This window comes from Tigriopus californicus, chromosome 12 (assembly GCF_007210705.1).
Source record: "Tigriopus californicus strain San Diego chromosome 12, Tcal_SD_v2.1, whole genome shotgun sequence".
In the NCBI taxonomy this organism is placed as follows: Eukaryota; Metazoa; Arthropoda; class Copepoda; order Harpacticoida; family Harpacticidae; genus Tigriopus; species Tigriopus californicus.
The window spans coordinates 10,542,851-10,561,921 of NC_081451.1; the positions used below are offsets into that span (position 1 = coordinate 10,542,851).

At 40.3% G+C, this 19,071-nt stretch overlaps 1 protein-coding gene across 1 annotated transcript; it reads right to left on the bottom strand.

The window, feature by feature from the left end:
• Positions 1-895: 895 nt before the first annotated feature.
• LOC131892125 (uncharacterized) lies at positions 896-15,088 on the bottom strand. The gene is made up of 12 exons (XM_059241887.1): positions 14,225-15,088; positions 9,657-9,952; positions 9,408-9,574; positions 9,033-9,252; positions 8,812-8,964; positions 8,043-8,284; positions 4,896-5,120; positions 4,530-4,821; positions 3,683-4,464; positions 2,732-2,874; positions 1,284-1,361; positions 896-1,226 (listed from the first exon to the last, which is right to left on the bottom strand). The coding sequence occupies exons 1-9, from the start codon at positions 14,649-14,651 to the stop codon at positions 4,237-4,239; spliced, it is 2,250 nt and encodes a 749-aa protein (XP_059097870.1). The 5' UTR covers positions 14,652-15,088; the 3' UTR covers positions 896-1,226; positions 1,284-1,361; positions 2,732-2,874; positions 3,683-4,236.
• Positions 15,089-19,071: the final 3,983 nt, after the last annotated feature.

Sequence of the window (19,071 nt, forward strand, 5' to 3'; positions counted from 1 at the left end):
ACGAGCTTTTAAAAACTGGCGTCATTAGAAGTAGAGTGCATCCATAAAAAACTCACTAAGTAGCCTCTTGCTACAGTTGCCAATTCTTGTGTTCGTCAATTTTGACGTTGTCTATGTATTATTTGCGCCCAATTCTCTTAACGCATTACCGTTGCTAAGGAATAAGGTTAATCAGATCACTTTGGGTGTCAACCCAACATATCTGCATAATTACCGCAAAGACTCGAATTTTCAACAGGGCTTGAGAGACGGAGTGACAAGTAACAGCGTTGCTTATTATGCGTTACCTTTTAAGTAATGCCACTGTTAAAACGTAACATTTCGGCAAAAATAACGGTATCGGTAACAGAACGATTTTTTTGCACTCTCTTTACCGTTACTTTCTTCTTTAATGAGGGAAAGAAAAAAAACCTTCTTGATTTCTTATATAATTTCGTTCTCAAATGCAGTGCCTGTTGCACTTCTTTGACTGAAGCAATGGTGTTCCAATTCAACGGGAATAATTTATGAAAAACTTAAACTTCCACTTTTGAACGTTTCGCCTATTTTTAAGTCTGAAACGAGACAAGTCCGTCGAAAAATAAAAACGATGTCGGTAACTCCTTACTTTTATTAAAAAGTAACTAACTGTAATGGTAAAGTATCGCCGTTTTAGAGAAGCAACGATAACCGAGCAATTTCTTTAGGTAGCAGTTAACATAAAAAATGCTCGAGGGAGAACATGTAGATCTTGTTCAAGCCTAAACTCCATTCGAAAAGTTTCATTCTCTAGATATATCAAAGTTTGTTATTGGAATCCACTTATGGGGTTTGTTGGAGGTCCATGTTGTTTGGTTGTACAATGCACTGACCTAGTTTCATTTCATTCAAGCGAAGTGGACTAGTTCCTTTGAAGTTCAGAGTGCAAATAGTGTATTATAGTACTTAATTGAGCCATCTTCGACTGTTTAAATTTGGCTTGATAATTTATTTGCATCTCACAAGGTTAATTTTGCCTTTTCCAATGGCTTTGTTTGTTCACTTGTATCCATGTTAATGGGAACCTTCGACAATAGGTTGGGTGAATCAAAAAGCTTCCTTTCCGAAGTTTACTCATTTCGTTCATTTCCATTGGAATAATAGTTCATCCGTCAATTTTTGACACCGTTTTGTTCCGTCAGGATAATTCGTTCGTATGAATCTGAGCACATGTTGCAATCGTTTCAGTTTTCTTGATCGATCTCCACCTAAAACATGAAACCCAATCAGCACACTGAAATTGACTGATCTTCAAGCTCCTTTACGTTTGCGAAAGTTGAGTTTGGCAGAGGCTTCAGCTGCAGCGTTGGAGCCTCCGACTACTACTCCAATTCCCAGGGAAACTGAAAATAGATTGAAATAATTGTTAATGAAAAAAATGCATTGAAAAGGACACTGACCAACAGTTCGACGTTTATAGTTCATTTAACTAGACCGTTTTGATTGTTTGCAACATTGCCAAGCATTCATTTCCTTCGTGAACAAATTTTTGATTGTCAGTGAATTTTTTCCAATATGCAATTCCATTTTTTGTCATATCTTTAGCTTCGATGACATAGAACACTTAATATTGAAGTTCAGCTTCTTTGTTAAGGTGATTAGCCTTAGATTTCATTAAAGAATTTGCTTTTTCACTGACTTGCAATACAAATAATTTCACGACATGATCGATTTTTTTTCACTCCCTTTGCCTTTTGACATTTTGAGCGACCACTATATGTCTAATTCTTGGATTATCGAATTGAAATTATCCGTCGGTTTAATATTACATTCTAGGTTTCGTTTTTCGTTTTAGGTATTTGAAAGGCAGAGTTTTATTGTCAAAAAGTAGCCTCATGACTATTGCTTTGTACAAATTCTTAACTGAGGAAGTTCTACGGAAAGTTCGATTTTTCACATTTCTGACGTTGTTGAAGGTTTTGAAACAATACGATTAAAAAGATCAAATTTGCACAAGTAATTCTTGGTTTCCAGTTCTTCCTCAGTTTGTTAGTCTTGACTTTTAATTCAAACAATATTTGGTACCTGCTCATGTTTGGCTGTGTATTCCTCAAACACCGATTTTTACAAAAGACAAAGGCGCCTTCTTTCTCCTTGAATATTTCAGAAAGCATGTAAAAAAGTAGAATTCAAATTTACTTGTTTCAAAGTCATTTGAGTTGCAATTGCTTTTCTATTTTTTCATTGTGTTAAAATCATGATTTACAAGTACGTGGCTTGTTCTTAACCAATTCATATTTTCAAGAATGAAGAGACTTCGAGGCCTCATGTAACTGGACCTTGTGCATTGACTTTTATTCTGATTGCATTCTATACGACGACAGCATTGGCAGCAAATTGGACGTTTTTGGTTTAATCATTTGGAATCAAATGCAAAGTCTGTAAACGGTGCTTTCAATCTTAGCGTGCTCAAAAGGATACTATGATAGAGAACCGAAAGTGATCAAGCAACGATCTTGATCCTTCGCAACCCTATTCACATCAAATTTGACGATTTGGGTGTTTTTTTACAAAATAAACAATGCAAATTGTCCCCCAAAAAAAAAAAAAGTTGGTTCATTATATTATGGAAAAGTGAAAGTTTTAAGATCTCAAAGAACAGCAACTGTTTTAGTAACCCAGAAATTATGTTATTTACAAATTAATATTTCTCATATTTAAGTTCAATATTTGAACCTATGTGTTTCAGCTTCATAAACTAGTTGCAACTTACAATGAAGAAGTGGAGGCGAATCCAAACAATACATTCCATCTGCACATTCCCAATGGGTCACACACCCAAGGCACATTCCGTAGATACACACCAAACCCAAGGTGCAGTTCAAGGCCGTGTCACAAGCAAAATATTTCTCTGGACTGAAAAACAGATCGTATTTATGAATGTAAGTTGCATAAAAAAAGAGCCAACCGTAATATCTGTGTAAATTTTAAGTATATATGTTACTTTCAGTTATATTATTGGCGTTTACTGAAACTCCCTCGCACGGAATAAATTCTAATTTGTCAAACTTTTGGCCTAATTTTTGATGGCATATTTTTACTATCTGGGACTATTTTAGGACTTCAAAGCTGCCATAAATCATAATAGCCGGGATTCAGTCGACTCAAATTCATTTGATAAATAGGGTCCAATGTGGAAGCAAAGCCAATTTTGTGTATGCTCTATTTTTGCCATTGTGAGGGCGATATTTATTGAGGAAAAATGAGAAATATGATGAACCACCGCAAAATTGTTCGTTGCAATCTGTGCTTGTGTGTAATCCTTTCATCCTAATAATTGATATTGTTCAAGCTGAACATCTTTTAATCAAGCTTCATACAATACATCTCATCAAATTTTTATCTGAAAATTATTGCAAAAAAAGGTTTTGAAATATTCCAAGATCGGAATAAAGCTCTCATTTACATGATTGGATAAAAATTAAGCCTTAAATCAGGCGGTCAAAATGATTATGAAAAAGCACGAGCCCAAGAGAAGAGGGTTAAGAAAGATTTTGATGCTTATTGCTTTTTGGTAAACCAAGTATGTATTCAACTCTTTTTTAACGATTAACAAGATAATTGGATCTCTTGTATTGCTAAAAACTTTGATAACTGGCTTAAGTTTGGTTCTTAGAGTTTGGTTCTTCGACATCTTCTAGAAATACACGTTTTGTTTACTTACATGAAGTTTTGGTCATTTAGAAGACCACGAAGACTTTGCAGATCTTTCATGTTTCTAACACGGTTATGAATCACGTTTCTCCTTTTTGACATGTGTTTTATTCAGTGGAGTCATCTTAACAAGCATTCTTGAACATTTGAACAATAGTTACATTCAGGGTCATCAATCTCACTAGCATAACGAATACGATATCAAATATGGTGAGGGATTATTTGGAGGGTTTGAGGAAAAGGAGCAGGTTCGATGATTTTCCTGGAAGTGATTGGAGGACTAGCTGATTTATACCATCCAGATGTTTCTTTAAAGAAATCCACGAAAAATGAACATTATGGGGGATGAGACTCGGGGTGGCGTTTGTTACTGATTATTCATAGGCTTGTGTCACTAAGACATCACAGGTTTTGATTCGAGTCTGAATAAGGCGACATAGGGCTTCGAAATCGAAGCAACGGTTTTTTGGCACTTTCACAAAGTTTGTCTGGTGTGAGGTTTGCGTGACAAAGTCCACCAACGTTGCGTTTGCGGGTTCTGCTTTGAACGGACAACCCGGTCTTCTACAGGAGATTCTTCCGATCCAGGCTTCTTATCCGCATCCACAAGAAGATAATGGTGATCAAAGCCACAATGAGGATCATCAAGAAGCTGATGGTCACCCCAATGAAAGCAGGGGTGTCAATGCAAACAGCCTCGTTGAAGAAGGGAGAATCCGTGTTAATCACAACCTCATCTTGATCCTCTGAGTCCAAAGGCAAACTAAACTGGACATCGTTGGGAGCCAAAACCTGAAACAAAACGGTCGAGGGGTGTTAGCTGGTGTGTTAGATCAAAAAATGTTAATGACTCTTACCCGAATGGTTTTCTCGGTCTCGATGTCAGCCATGTCAGTGTCGGCTTCACGACGAGTCCTCAAGATTCGGTTGCCGTTTGAATCCACGGTGCTCCTGCGGCCCCTTGTTTTCAATTCATGGTCCTTGCCCACTGACGAGTCAACTGTGTTCTTGCTCGTTTCAGTGGCTGAAATGGCATCACCACTCTTCAAGGGCTGGGCCGTGAGTTTATCCAAATCTTCCAATTCCAGACTACGAGGGCGTCCTCCAAGGCTCAATGATTGAGCCCCTCCAATCCGTTTATTAAAGCCCCTAAGGATTGGAAAAGGAATTAGTCAAGTCGTGGCGTAACTGTATATCGCCTTCACCTGATTTGGAAAACTTACTCATAACCAGGCTCAGAAAGAGCGATTCTGTCTGGGGTTTCTTCATCTCCCTCATCTGCATCAAACACGTCTCCAGCGGTCAAGTCCTCAACGGTGGTACCGTCTGGTTTTACAATGGAGACTTTCCTCTCCGAGCCCGAAGGAGTGTAGACATTATTGCCTCCAATGGGTAATCGAGGATTGATATTAGCATTGGAGATGAATGACCCTTGAGGCGATCCATAACTGCAACAAGGAAACAATGAAGGAGGTTTTATTCCTTTGAAACCCGATATGGAGGAAATTGCTCCTAGCTAACGGCCAGTTTCATCCTCAAAACATCTGCCATCATCTAATGAAAACTCCTCCTTGGTCTCGCAATCATTAGAATTTGGAATATCAGTTCAACAAGGAGCTGGTTGGCTCTGTGGAAGAGCCTTTGCGTCACTTGTTCAGATCAGGTGGAGCGCGGCCAAGAAAGAATACAAGAAGCCGAACTGAGTGAGAGGGGAGGGGAAAAGTTCCCAAACTTTCAAAACGAGATTAAATGACAGTTCTTCTGAGAGCACCAAAAACCGTGACTGCAGTACATCCCTAACACTAGGGAGGACGTGCCTGTTCTAATTGACGGATATAAGAACCATTTATGGCCCCCGATTTTTCTGGCTCTGCTTAGGGTGCATGCAAAACATGTGTTTTGAAATTTCCGCTCAAAAGAAAACTGCTAATAGCGTTGTTCGTTACGCGGGAATTTCGAACAGTGTTTTCTCAGCGTGTGCTTAAGAGATGTTTGTGAACATTCCTCTCCGAGAAACACCCTCGTATTATTTGCATTTCACTTAAACTGTCAGTCCAAATCATATTGACACCTTTATTTGCAAGTTAACCTTCTTTGGGATTTGTGGAGGTCGTGATTTGGCAGAAACTAATCACAGCAAAGGTTACATAGGCCGAAAGCCTCTTATCAAGTGTTGTACTGGTCTCAATTGGAAGGTCGTGCTATTTTTAGCACGATTTGGACAATCAAAACATGGCAGTTTCTTAAGATTATAGTCGTGGATCATCTCTTAGTGACGCAAGGAATTGCGCCATGAGAAGATATTTTTGCCGTGAGAAGAGTATCATTGACCAAGAAGCTAATCTTGGGAGATCAGGTACTAAAGTGCAGAGTTATTAGAGAGTAATGTCTGTTATATATCAACCTCTAATAGATGGAGGGAGAAATAAATATATAAACCATATCTGTCCTCTCAAGCGATAAAGGTTAACTTTGTTACACCGTGAAATGGAAGCAGGCAAGCGAAAACTTCATTGAAAGGAGCACACGTCAACTCAACTTCGGTTGTGCGGCTGTATTGTGCAGATTGGCTAATGAGAAGAGGCCTACACTAAATACAGGATCAGGATTGATCAATGAAGTTTAAAGATTGCCTACATTTATATATCAAGACCCATGGAAGCACTCCCACTCTACATTAATTTTAGGCTTATTGTGGCACATTTAAGCATTGATTCAAAGACAATCGTGTAGGAAGACCACGATGAAGAGAGTTTCAATAGTTTTTCCGATTTAGAAATTATGAAAACAAATAGAAGAGAATGTCAATACGTACGTTAGTGTTAACTTTGTTTGTTTTTATCAAAAGCAACTCATTTAATACCTGAAAGGGGCATGGCTTTAACTCAAGGCCTAAAATAAAAGATTTATGACAAATTGGTTTTCCATTGTAGTTAATCAAATGACGAGTCTCAGGTAACAAATTCGGGGTCTCAAAATCGAAAAAAATAATAGTTGGAGAAATAATGTTTTGATTTAAATGCAAAGTGAATGTGTGCGTTTGTCTCGGTTCTATAGGGCTCAAAATAACCCTTGCAATGAAATTGCAAACAAAACCAGGGTTACTTTCACAGCATTATTCAAAATCTGTTAATGCATCATGCTTTGGGCACTCGAAATGGGAGTTCTAATTCGTATTCTACCCTCCAGATTCGAATCTAGTATATTTCCATTCAGCTCAGTTGAGCGTGAGAAATCTTACACCATGGACTGGGTTTGAGTTTCGATGATCCCAGCCCTAGAATGTTGCTATCTCTGTCGGGGTATGAATCTCAGTGACAGGACGGAATGAAAATGAAGCAATATTTTTACGCATTTTCGTCTTCTCTCGACAGAGTCACACACATCCTTTCACACTCAGAGTCGCTTAATTCGCCATGACAAAGGTAGAAACAAATATATACTCTTTTCAGAAGGCATCCCTCCTTCTAATTCAACGTTTCAAGAGGGCGTGGTGGAAGAATGCCATTTTCCCCCTCTCTCAATGGTTGAAATGAAATAGATGTCTTGGAAAGTTTCAGCACTCAGATCCCGGATTTGACGAGTAATATTTTAGCTCGTATCAAATATCACAAGCAAGAATCCCAACTCATTACCGCTTTGATAATGTTCTGCTTATCAATTATTTGCCACACTTTGCCTCTAAATCACGCTTCCAATGTTCGGTAGTGGTTCGTCATCCCAGGCTTTATGTCAAGGATGCCACTCGAGCGTAACGACAGCAAAGCCTCCACCTACAACATCATCCAGGACAAAAATTCAACCAGAAATGTCTTGCTCGCTTCCCGATAAAAATCTCGGTAGTTTTTTCGTACTCGCCGAGACCAACTGTTTCGCCTCGGTATTAAATATTAGCCGTCGAGTCTTATTGTTCCTTAAATGGCAATACAGTCCGGGGTAAATTCCATAGGACATCAAGTTGGAGGAAAGTCTCCTTGTGCGAGAGGGCGAGAACTTATAAGAAGGAGGGATAGCGAAAGTATTTACAGATCCTTATCCGAACAAGTCCCTGGTCTGTCATGTGTCTTATGCTTCTCTTTCTTATCCGTCGCACATCCTGCTTCGACAACAATTCAGTTGTACAAAAGACCTTCCACAGAAAATTATGTGGAGTTAGTTCAACCAACCGTAAAACTACATTCAGACGAGGATCGGAACCAGGTCAGATGACAAATCGACTTCTCTTTTCACTTAAAAGGTAATGAAATCAATGCCAGCATGACTGCGACAGCAGAAATTATTTGAAGCACGTGCCATCTCACGATTGGCGCGAAATTCAAAGCGGAAGAGGATCACTTCCTAGATGTTCAAATGTTCATGAGGGGTCCTACCTGTCCACTGCAGCGCCTTGTGGCGATCCATAACTGTCTTGATTGGGAGTTCCAAAGCCAGATGAGGAAGCAGGAATGGATGGACCAGAGTAAGAGGAGGAAGAACTGCCGGAAGAGTAACCAGAGGATGGCTCACTAGAATATGAAGCATCTCCGCCACAAACGGGATCAGGACAAGATCCTCGACACACTTGAACGACGCATTGGAAGTGCACATTCATGGAATCCGGGAACTTGAAGGCCTGAAAATGAGAGAATACTTTTTACTTCCCTGTTCGTTTGGCCTAAAGAGAGTCTGTCCTGGGTCCTGATTTTGAACAAAGATTCAATTATTTTCTCTTTTAATATATGTGACACTTGAATGAATAAAAAGTATGGGAGATATCAGGGAGTGGATCTGGATCATTTTCCGTGATAATTGCTTGTCAAAGCAACACCTCATTGGCGATGAAGTGCCTATCATCCCGAGTCCCTGCCAAAAGAGGTGGGAATGATACTTTCCATCACATTGGCTCCTCTGTTCAATGCAGTCCGTCAAAAATGTAAAGAGGTTTATATATCTCGGCCACAAGATCTTGATCCCTGTCTCAAATAAGGGGATTGTCGAAAATCTAACAATGTGAAGGTTAATCTGCCTTGCTTGAGACATTATGACCTTGGAAGTCATGGTGCAGAGTTTTGTCATTGAAGTGATGCATGAATAATAATAGACACCTTCCGTACTAAATATCGAGTGCTAAATCTGCGTAAGGTGGTTTATTTTACATACCTGGAAATAGGCGTAGGAGAGCACATTGGCGGTGGAGTCAAAGTTCTTCACCTTCTTGAACGGAGACATGATCTTGGACCGCACTACACATCCTTTCTCATCCACTAGCTGAATTGGAGATCGTTGTCCATCATGGGCAACGCAATTCCTCACCTAATGCAGTATTAAAGAGTATTTCATAAGTAGTTTAGCGTCTCTTGATAATGGACGTATTCTAGTACCATCATGTCAAACTTGTTCTCGTCATCCTTGACACCCAAGACCATGGTCATGGTTTGACCAATCTTGACAATGCCAGAAACCTCGGACGCGTGAGGACCTTTGCCCACTTGGATTTGCATCCAGCATCGGAGATTGTCGCCCAAGAAGTTGGCTGTCACAGGGTCCAACATGTCCACTTGGTAGGGCTTGAAGGTCACTGCCTTTTCGTAGAAGTCGTACCTATGAGTAAAAGAGTAAAAAGGACGAATTTGAGGAAGTGACAGATTGGCCATCATCCATTGTGATGAAATCATGGAAACCATCCAAAAAGATAAATGCCAGTCATTTTCTCAATCCCCCATGCGCAACAACGGCGATTTGTTCTCTGGACTCACCAAGTGCATCTGAGCTTCCTGGCTTGATCCCACACCTCTTGGAGCAATGGGTCGTACTGAATGATGACCGTGTTTTCGATGAAGCTCCCTTGGGGTGTGGGGGCTCCATAACCATCATTGGAAGACGAGGTCATACCACAAGCTCTCAATGAGATATCAAAGGTGGCCTAATAGAACCAAAAGACAAAACATTTGTCACACGTCAAGCCTGAATGAAAGGGAACAGGTGTCAGCTGTCGAGTTTCCTACCTGAGTCTGACCCAAACCAGATGGCACGTGAACACAATTGACGTTGGAGTAATGGCCCTTGGAGAAGATCATACCGTAGAAAGGTCGATCAAACACCACTCGGACTCTCATGAGATCCTTTTCACACTGGACTTGCAGATCCTGGATCTGGGCCATGTTAGCTGGTTGGGCCACCTGCCAAGGGTCAAATCCGCCACCACCGATTCCATTTCCACTTCCACCGAAGGACGACCCGGGTCCAGGTGAGGATCCTCCAAAGGAGCTTTGACCCCCGAACGAGCCAGAACCACCGAAAGCTGAAATAGAAAACAAGGATGCACTATTCTATGTCTCCGGAAACTAGGCCACTTCTGTTCTTGTATGCACAGAACAAGTCCACCCACATGGTAGAGGAAAAGAGCTTAATTTAGGGCAAGCTCTCATCATAGATCATAGGGGTTATTGCTCTTGCAATTGTCGCACAAAATTTCGAAAATGGCCGCGATGAATGTTTGATCAAGTTCATCTGGGCTTGATAGTGTCAAGGTAGCGGGGGAGTGGTCACGGCTTTGATTAGTTTAGCGTGACCCGTGGATGCCCTTGTAAATACTCGAGTGAATCCTGGCATGAAGGAGTGATTATGCCTTTAAAAACTGTTCTACAGACTTGGGAGGAGAGATTGGGCCGCCAACAATGGCGAATTAGTTCAAAGGCGCCAATTACCTTTACATCTTTTCTTGCCGTGGTAGAAATATCAATATCTTTGGTGACGCCTACAACACCAAATGAAAAGGAAACTTGTCCCACCCACACTCAACTTTCACTCGTGAATCTTGGAGGGCCAAAAAAATTTAGCTTCAGGTTTCAAAATAGATCGTAAATTGAATGTCTTGTGTTGCCCACTCACAGTTGGTTGTGACCAAATCGGGAGAAAAGAGATCTGGAGGAGCAGCTGAGCTGGCTGAATGTGTATATGAAAATAAGGAAGATTCAAAGGATCTTCTTGGACACATGATGTAACATGTCTTGAGAACTTTTTTTGATGGAAAGTCGCCCTGCCTACGCTCAGGGTTCAAACAAAAGCATTGGATTTCCATTTCCACCTCATCGGTCATTTCCTTCACCGCGATCTTGAAACCATCCATGTTTGGTCTACGCGACATTGCGTCAATGCATTCCAATCCTGGATACTCCCAATGATAATTGTTCAACACTCTCAAAAAGCCACTGAATAGGAGGGAGGTTCGGCGAGAGTACAGTACTCTGGGATCTTGCGTACTTCAACGCATTGGAAAAGCTATCTGTTTACCGTACGTGTACATCACGAGTTACTCGGGGACAAAGAGCAGTCAAGTCAAATCAGAAGTCGCCAAGTTCTGTCTGTCATCCTCATGAATCATGATCTGTGTGTGTTCAACTTTCGCCTGCTTTACATTTGGAATGGTTGGAGGTGCGTCAAGTGGTCAAGCTGTCAGATTGGGATTATACTGTTCACTCTTCAATTCAAGCACCGTTCGTTCAAACAAGACAGCTTGAAAGCGATCTGAAAGTGTCAATCCGAGGTGGAATCGATCCTCAAATATCCTTAAGACACCTTTGGCAAGTAAGTGATTAAAAAGAAGGACCATTGGCTCGAATTCAAGCATCTCTCTCATGATTTGATCTTCAGCGACGTGATCATGTTTTCAAAAGACACTTGAGATAGGTTGGCGAATGAAAAGGGTTAATTCCGATCATGGCTTTAACACTCTTATGGAAAAAGCTAGAAATTACCAATAGCATAATCAGACTTACTTGTCTCATATGTCTATTTTTACCAAAGATGAGAAAAAAACATGTCGGTTGCTGCAGAGTTCCTTAACCAATAAGTGAGGGTAAACAGCTATAGTAAACAAAAACAGAAAGTGCAATGCCCAAAATTCATCTTTGCACCGACATCGTCGTTTTGTGTACAAAAGTTATGAATGATTTACCAAAACGTGATATTTTAGACTTTAATTCTAATGCAAGTACTGTCTCAGGTGAGAAAGATCTTCGCAATAAAATAAAAAAATATGCAATACTTCATAATATCAAAACAACTGGGATTTGATTGAAATGACCAATGTACTCGTCAGTATCTGCTTCTCCTTCTCCGGCTTTAGTCGAGAGTCCAAGTATGCGAGTGTACAGTTCTGTACAGGATCTCTCACGGCAACTTTCTAACTAACGGTTGTTCAAGTTTCTCAATTTCAAATCAGAATACACTCATTCTCCTGGCAGCCCATCTCAAAGTTGGGCAGTGTCTGTTTAAGAAACTGTTTTTAATATCTAAATCATAAACTAGCGTTTGTGTGAAATATCCTGTCAGCTTCCTCCGAGGTTTTCCTTCCTTTGTCAAGAAAACGCCAGGGATGTGACATATGGGATCTTACGCGATCCATTGGTCCCCTTTTTACAGTTGTGTACAATGGCTTTGACAATCTCTCGAGATCTATTTCTTTGTCTGGCTAACTTCCTATCTACTTTAGAGACAGGCATTGACGTCTGTGGAGTGCATAAGGCGATGATTGAAAGAAGGAAAAAATAACGTGGGTAGAGGACGTTCAAGAAGCCGACCATCCACCTGAGTTAATCAAAAGCGGACAAAGACTCCACTGACTGAGTCCAAACAGAGAGTCCAATTGTTCAATGCACTTTGATCCCGATATCGATTCGAACTTGCTTGTCGATGCAAAATTTGGCCTCTCTGTGAAAGTGAAGAGGCATTTAAGAACAAGAAATAAAAATGACTTGTCATTTTCACTACCTTTTTTTGCTAGATGAGCCCTAGATTCATGTAGACGAAACATTTTGAGGGCGAGTTCATTACGTCAGTAATGAAAGATGTATTTGAATTTGCAGGTTAAAAACAAATAAGGAGCTTTTGTTTTAAGAAGTAATAGATGCATTTTGGTGATGTTATTAATCTAATTCTTTCAGTCAAGGCCTCCCAAAAAAATTAATACTTTGTTAACTAATAAGTATGCCATGACGGGTTGTGATTTCAATAATCTTAAGACTGAATGAAGGTGAAGGTTACGTCAAATTTAGTTTCTCTTTCATCAAAGTTATCAAATTCATCAAGCATGTAAATGAATGAAGATGCAAAGTAGCAACAGTGCTCTACATACATCTAGCTCTCCATCTCTCTAGTTAAAAAAAACTGCCATGATTATAAACGAGCTATGCGGGCGTCGTAAACCACGGCTGTAATTGGAAATGCCTTCAAAAATCACGTTCAGTAAGACTTGGAAGTCCCTCTCTCTCTTGCTCGCTTCGTATCAGTCGGAAATGGGTAGAAAATCCCACTCCGTTGAATGGACTTCTTCGCTGTGAGTATCAGCTGTTGCATATTTCTTTGGCTTGAGGTGCTATTGATCAAGTCGGCATCCCTCAATCCCTAAGGAGAAAGTAAAGCTGGCATCCTCGTCTCCTGTTTCGTTTACTTCGGATTTGATTCAAGTAAGCCAATTGGCAGATTGTCTCCCTTGATTAGGATATGCTAAAGAGGCACTATATTGTGGGTCTAGTATAATACTCCATTCCAATAAAACACCTTGTCGAGGGGTCTCGTGTTAATTTGCGATTGCGAGATCAAAAGGAAAAAAAATAGGGAGTTGTCGCCGTTTTCACTTTTCTTCTTCATTTTCGACTTGATTTGAATCATTTAACACTGTTTTGATGTGTGCCGTACACAGGCTGTGCAACTTGAATGGTATTAGTACGTTGGTACAAGGACACCAAGGGAACTTTGGAATGCATAGCTGAAACAGATTCGAGCCAATTCAAGGGCTTCAAAACTGGGAGAGAAATTGGACAAACCTTTTAAAGGAGTGCTAAAAGAAGTACTTCCACTGTTTATACTAACCAATACATTGCTCTTAAATCGGACTACCGTTCATCAATCCAGGATCTGGGAATGAGCTTTTATGGGGTTGCGCAAGGTGCCAAACTTGATTCACGAGCCCCTGGAGAATGCATCATCCAATCCTGCCCTTTCATCCCAAAGATTGCAATTCCAAAAGGGTAACAGTATCCAGGACATGGCGTGTATTCACAAAATTTTCAATCCAGAATCAAAGAGGAACTTGTCACACTTTGAAATTATTAAATGCGTTTTTGCTTAAGCATCATATACGTAGTGCTACAAGTCTACAAAGTATCGCATGATATATTTTGAAAAAATAAGTCCTCCAGATAACTATTGTTTGTGTTTTTTTGCAAATTGCACAAATTTTGATCAAAAATTTATAATTGCCATAACATCTCAAAGAAAATTGTTCCTAGAATTTGTAGATAAAATTGCAAAAATCAAATATGAAGACGTTGGACAAGCTCTGGTCCGCCGATTTTTTTATCCCCTGAATCGCTGATTTCACTCCAAGAGACTTTCCTTCGTTCATGTGTGGGAACAGCGGGACTTATTGTCCGTAGATAGGTGTGATTCTCCGCTCGTCTCCTCTCATCGCCCTGTGCATCCATCAATTATTTCTCTCAAGTTGCCACAGTGGTGTTCGAATTAAAATGCCGCAGAAAGTGAAAACCCTCCAAGATGAAGAATCTCTTACCTGGTTTGGAACTGGACGACGAGGCCCCCGAGGAGCCTCCAAAGAAACTGGGAAAGTTATTTGACTCGGCGGGTTGATACGACGGCAACTGCGGTCTCTTTTGGGGTTGGGGCCTCTGTCCAATGGGTGGAGCCAAAGGTGGTCCATACGAATTGGAGGGCTTGGTGGCCACCACAGGGGCGTTATATGAGGGTAAGGTCTGCTGTTGCGGCTTCCGCTTATAAACCGGCCTCCCTGGGGGAGGCGGCCTTTTGGTGTCGGATTTCTTCTCTGAGGAACCGAACAAGGCGGAGGCAAGCCGATCCAGGAACGGCTCAGGTTTGGCAGATCTGTGTTCCACCTTCAGTTCTGAGACTGGAGGTGGAGGGTCTGCCAAGACTAGGGCTGAGGTGCCAAGGATTAGCATTAACAACGACTTTGACCGCATTTTGGACTGAACTTGATTCAAACACTGGACATAGAGGAGGACACTGATATGGGTGGAACAACGGCGACACACTGCAGGGTAATAATGTATGTGATCGGAGACAGAAAGGGGTCCTTCTCCTTTGATGACCGACTCAACTCTGAACGATCGGATCGGTGATGAAAGGAGGACCACAAGGATCCTTTTTCGTACCTCTCTCGCCCTCGACGACCGACAATCTTTTTTTTGCCTGGTCCTGACTCCTGTCCTGTCCTGGCGCCTTTTTTCTCCTGCTTGAAGTTTCTCGACTTGCGTAGGTTGTCATACCATAGGTTACACACATGAAACCATCCGCAGGAGCGTAGGGAGCGTACGAGTACCGTACGAGTGCACGAGTGTGGTGGGTATACTATTTAACACTCACAGATGTCCAAAAGGGAGCCGGAGATGGATCCAGGTTCTTTCATTTCGGCAATGCTTTTCAGCACCTTACCAAAAAGTGGCAAGGAAGAATATGAATCAATTGCAGGAGGTAGACTAATTACACTTTGGGTATGATTATTTTGATTGTTATGAATGTCAGAGTGAACACTGCAAAATAATGTATACACTTTCCTAATAATATCAAGTGTTCGCTCTGACATTCATAACAAACAAAATAATCATTTTCTTTTTTCTGTACCCTGCAAAAGAATGTTTACATTTTCTTAATAATACCCAGAGTACAAAAAAGAAAACGAATGGGAGGGAATTTATACCGTAAGATATGTAAACCCAATACCTTAATTGAGGGGCCAGAGTAGTAGGTAACAAATGCCATCATGTTAATCAACTGATAATAGTCCAATGACAACTCTGTCGCAACAAGGAATGATAATAAAATAACCCCTGTGGTGAAAATCTATCCTTCCTTTTCCCTGTAATTATGAGGCCACTTTAACGGTAAATCAATCAAGAGCATAGAAATATAAATGAACTTTGCTGATCAAATCCCCCAAAACAGTTAGTTTTTCCCCTGAAGATTAGCTCAAGGTAAAAAAGTGCACTTAATTGCCGGATATTTTCAACAGTAACATATCAAATAACTGTAATATAAAAAAATTTCAAAAAAGTTTGTTTGGATTTCCTTTACTTCTATTTTTTTGTTTGTTTTTTTCACCGGCTTTTCTAACCGCTTCTGGGGAACATAATTCCCAGTACTTTTAAAATGAAAGGTCACAATTCGTCTATTTATTACCTTTCAATCTTTGAATAATATTTGGTCTACCAACGAGTTCGAGTTGGCAGACCGAATAGGTCCTTGAATGTAGGGTTGATCTCGAATGATATCTAAAAATTTGTCCAAGTCTGACTCGATAGATATACATGGCCTATTTGGTTTTTGTTTCCCATCTACTTTTCTCACTTTAATTTTTTGCTGACATGCTATACATTAACGGAATGCAGAACCCAGCGGTATAACAATAAGATGTTAAGTGACATATTAAAAAAAACACTTAACTCTAATCTGTAGGTGGATCAGACATGTTATAAATTTGAGAATGACAAGTGCGGCTAATTCTTGCCTATCGAGTGAGTTTCGAATCATTTTCAAGAAAGTCTTATTTAAGAGCCTTCTAACCGATAAACGTTTTTAATTACCCCTCTTACACCCACAGACGAACTATGGCACTGACTGTCGAAAATGATTGTAAAGGCGATGATATTTTTCCGAAAACAAATTACAAAATTATATTCCCTACAGTACTAAAGGTAGCCAATAAGGGCCCATATTGCAACGCCCAAACAAAACGGGAAGACGCACGGTAGATTGCTAAATAAACTACTGAAGCAATTTCTTTTCCTGACATTATTGGACCCATGTCACTAATCAGACATAAGATTTTGAAAGAATTTGCCAAAAACAACACAAACGCATTATAATTCATAATGAGAAATTGGCCCAATCGGCCCTTTATTTGGTAAGGGCTGATTCAAAAAGCGCCCTCTGATGTGCAGAACGTAAATCATTTTTTCGTATAGCGTAATGGGGCTCTTCGATATTGCAGGGAAAGAAGAATCCCTTCATTCCTTTTTTTCTTTCCCGTACTCCCGAAGGGCTGAACGTGCTTTTAAGACTTATATTAAACTTCTAGGGTCACTAAACTGGGAGTTCTGAAACCTGGATTTTGGTTACTGTTGGAGACCCACATTATCAAATACATTTCGTACTTCCTCTGAATACTTGACGGTACCAACCCTTCTAATCTGTCACATTACAATTGCTCTCTCACTCCTTCTCTGATTGTTTTAACACACCTTTGGAACATCAGTTTTCCTCATATTTCAGTGATCCAGTTCTGTTTTTATTTCTTCCATTTTTTTCCTTGTCTATGCATCATTCCATATGTTATTCAATCACTACTTATCCCACCCATTGGTTTCCCATCTAGAGCCGTTGGTTCCCATGAGTCTGTGATTCAACGAGACGCATCAGCATTTGTATGCAGACGACGAGGAAGAAGAAGAAGAAGAAGAAGAAGACCAACGCGTTACGTGCGTTTCACTCTCGTTTTTTAGGGATGGTTTCGTTGGATGGTTCGTTCTTTCGTTCGTAGGCGGATAAAAGAAAGAACGAAAGATGACGGCTTCTAGGGAGCGAATGCTGAATGGTGGATGTTGGTTGGCGAGGCACATCTCTTCTGGCTCCTGGGTGCAAGACGCAAACCAATCCGCTTATCCGTGATTAGTTTAATGAATATTTTGGCTGTGTTGTAGGCCTGTCTATCTATCCACAACACCACTTTTTCTTACTAGGTCAAATTGAGCCTCCCTCCATCCCACTCATCCCACTCTCAAACATTCCTTATTCATGAACAAGTCAATGAGCCCTCGGATTACACCATGGTATGGTGATAGAAAAAGGAAGATTTTCAGATTTAACGGCGGTTTTTAGATAAATCTTCCTCACCTCAAGAGTCATGAATATGTATTCTCGAGCGTTGAGTGAATGAATGAACTGGAAAAGTCAGGAATGAGTCGGAGAAATCAACCTTGACACACTCAGGAATAAGAAGATGGACATCCGTGATTGAATTGGTTGGCAACGTTGGTGAGTGAGTCATTAATAAACCCGGATCATAGTCCCCACATAATTTGACGGGGGAAAACCAAAATCTAGTGGGAGTGATGCTACATCCGGATATGGAACCGACTTGAACAACAAGGAAGGTCAGAGAATTTAAATCACTCTTAGAGTCCGAGATATAGAGAAAGGCACAAAGCATGATGATACAATACCATTACGAGAATTTTAGTTTTTTAAGCATTTGCTTTATCGTTTAACGCAAAGTATTTTTATTTTCTTCCGCCAATGCGTTATTGGCTGTTTTTCTTTAAGAAGTGATAAAAAAGGCTGTTGGAAATTTCTGAAATAAAACATTTTTTATTCCCCATATAGACCATATAGACCCTATTTGCATTTCAAAAAAGCTTTATTGGTGGTGAAAACAATTTCAGCCAATCAGAAATACTTTTTTTAGCCAAAACGTTGTTTAATTTTTTTCCTATGTTATAATTTTCTAATTTTACAAATAATTTTTTAACACTTTCAAAAAGTGTTTGTCTTATATTTCGCCATATATATACTGTTTTTTTGCTACCTCTACTGTGTGGAAAAGTACCCCAATGACCTCCCAAAATTTGTGCTGACATCACCAAACAGCGGCTACTTAATTGAGTCAACTCTATTTCTTAATAGTCGGCGGTCTAAAAATGATTCACTTTCATTTACATTATCAATATGCTCAATTTGAAGAGGAAAAAATTTCCTGTTGCTAAAATTTCTCTACATTCCAAAACGGATCGCTTCTCCCATCCTAGATCTCTTCAACATAAATGAATCGCCAAAGAACAGAGAAGTTCTACCTAGACCTCAAAGACCTTGAGACAGCGTCTCCCGTTAGTGCTTTGGCTTATGATCCGGTTCAGCGCCAAATTCATCCAATGAAAACGAAACAATGACCACGCACAAATTCCATGCAACAATATTGATCTGGATGCACATCCACTAACCAACAACGAAACCAAGAGAACGGCACCTAATTTCAGATGTCTGTCAATGACCTTGAATACAAAGCGACATCCTTTTCTTTCACTCTCTTGCCACTATTTCTGAGTGGGTGACGGAAGGGTCTGAGGTCTGCTCCTTGGGGAAACCCGGATTTGAGGGGCATCGCCCATTTTTGCTCCAGTGTGAGGGCGTTCGGAAAACATGAGTCGGAATTGAGATCCTGAAACTGGACAACGACACCCATTGTCTTTTTTTCTGTTTCAACCCACATGGTGACGCATTTAAGCTCCGGATGATTTCCAATCCCTGAGCCAATTCTTTCCATTTTTCAATTCACTTTTTGAGTTTATGAAAGGGAAGTTAACGAAAAGTTTGAAATCAGCGCTACCA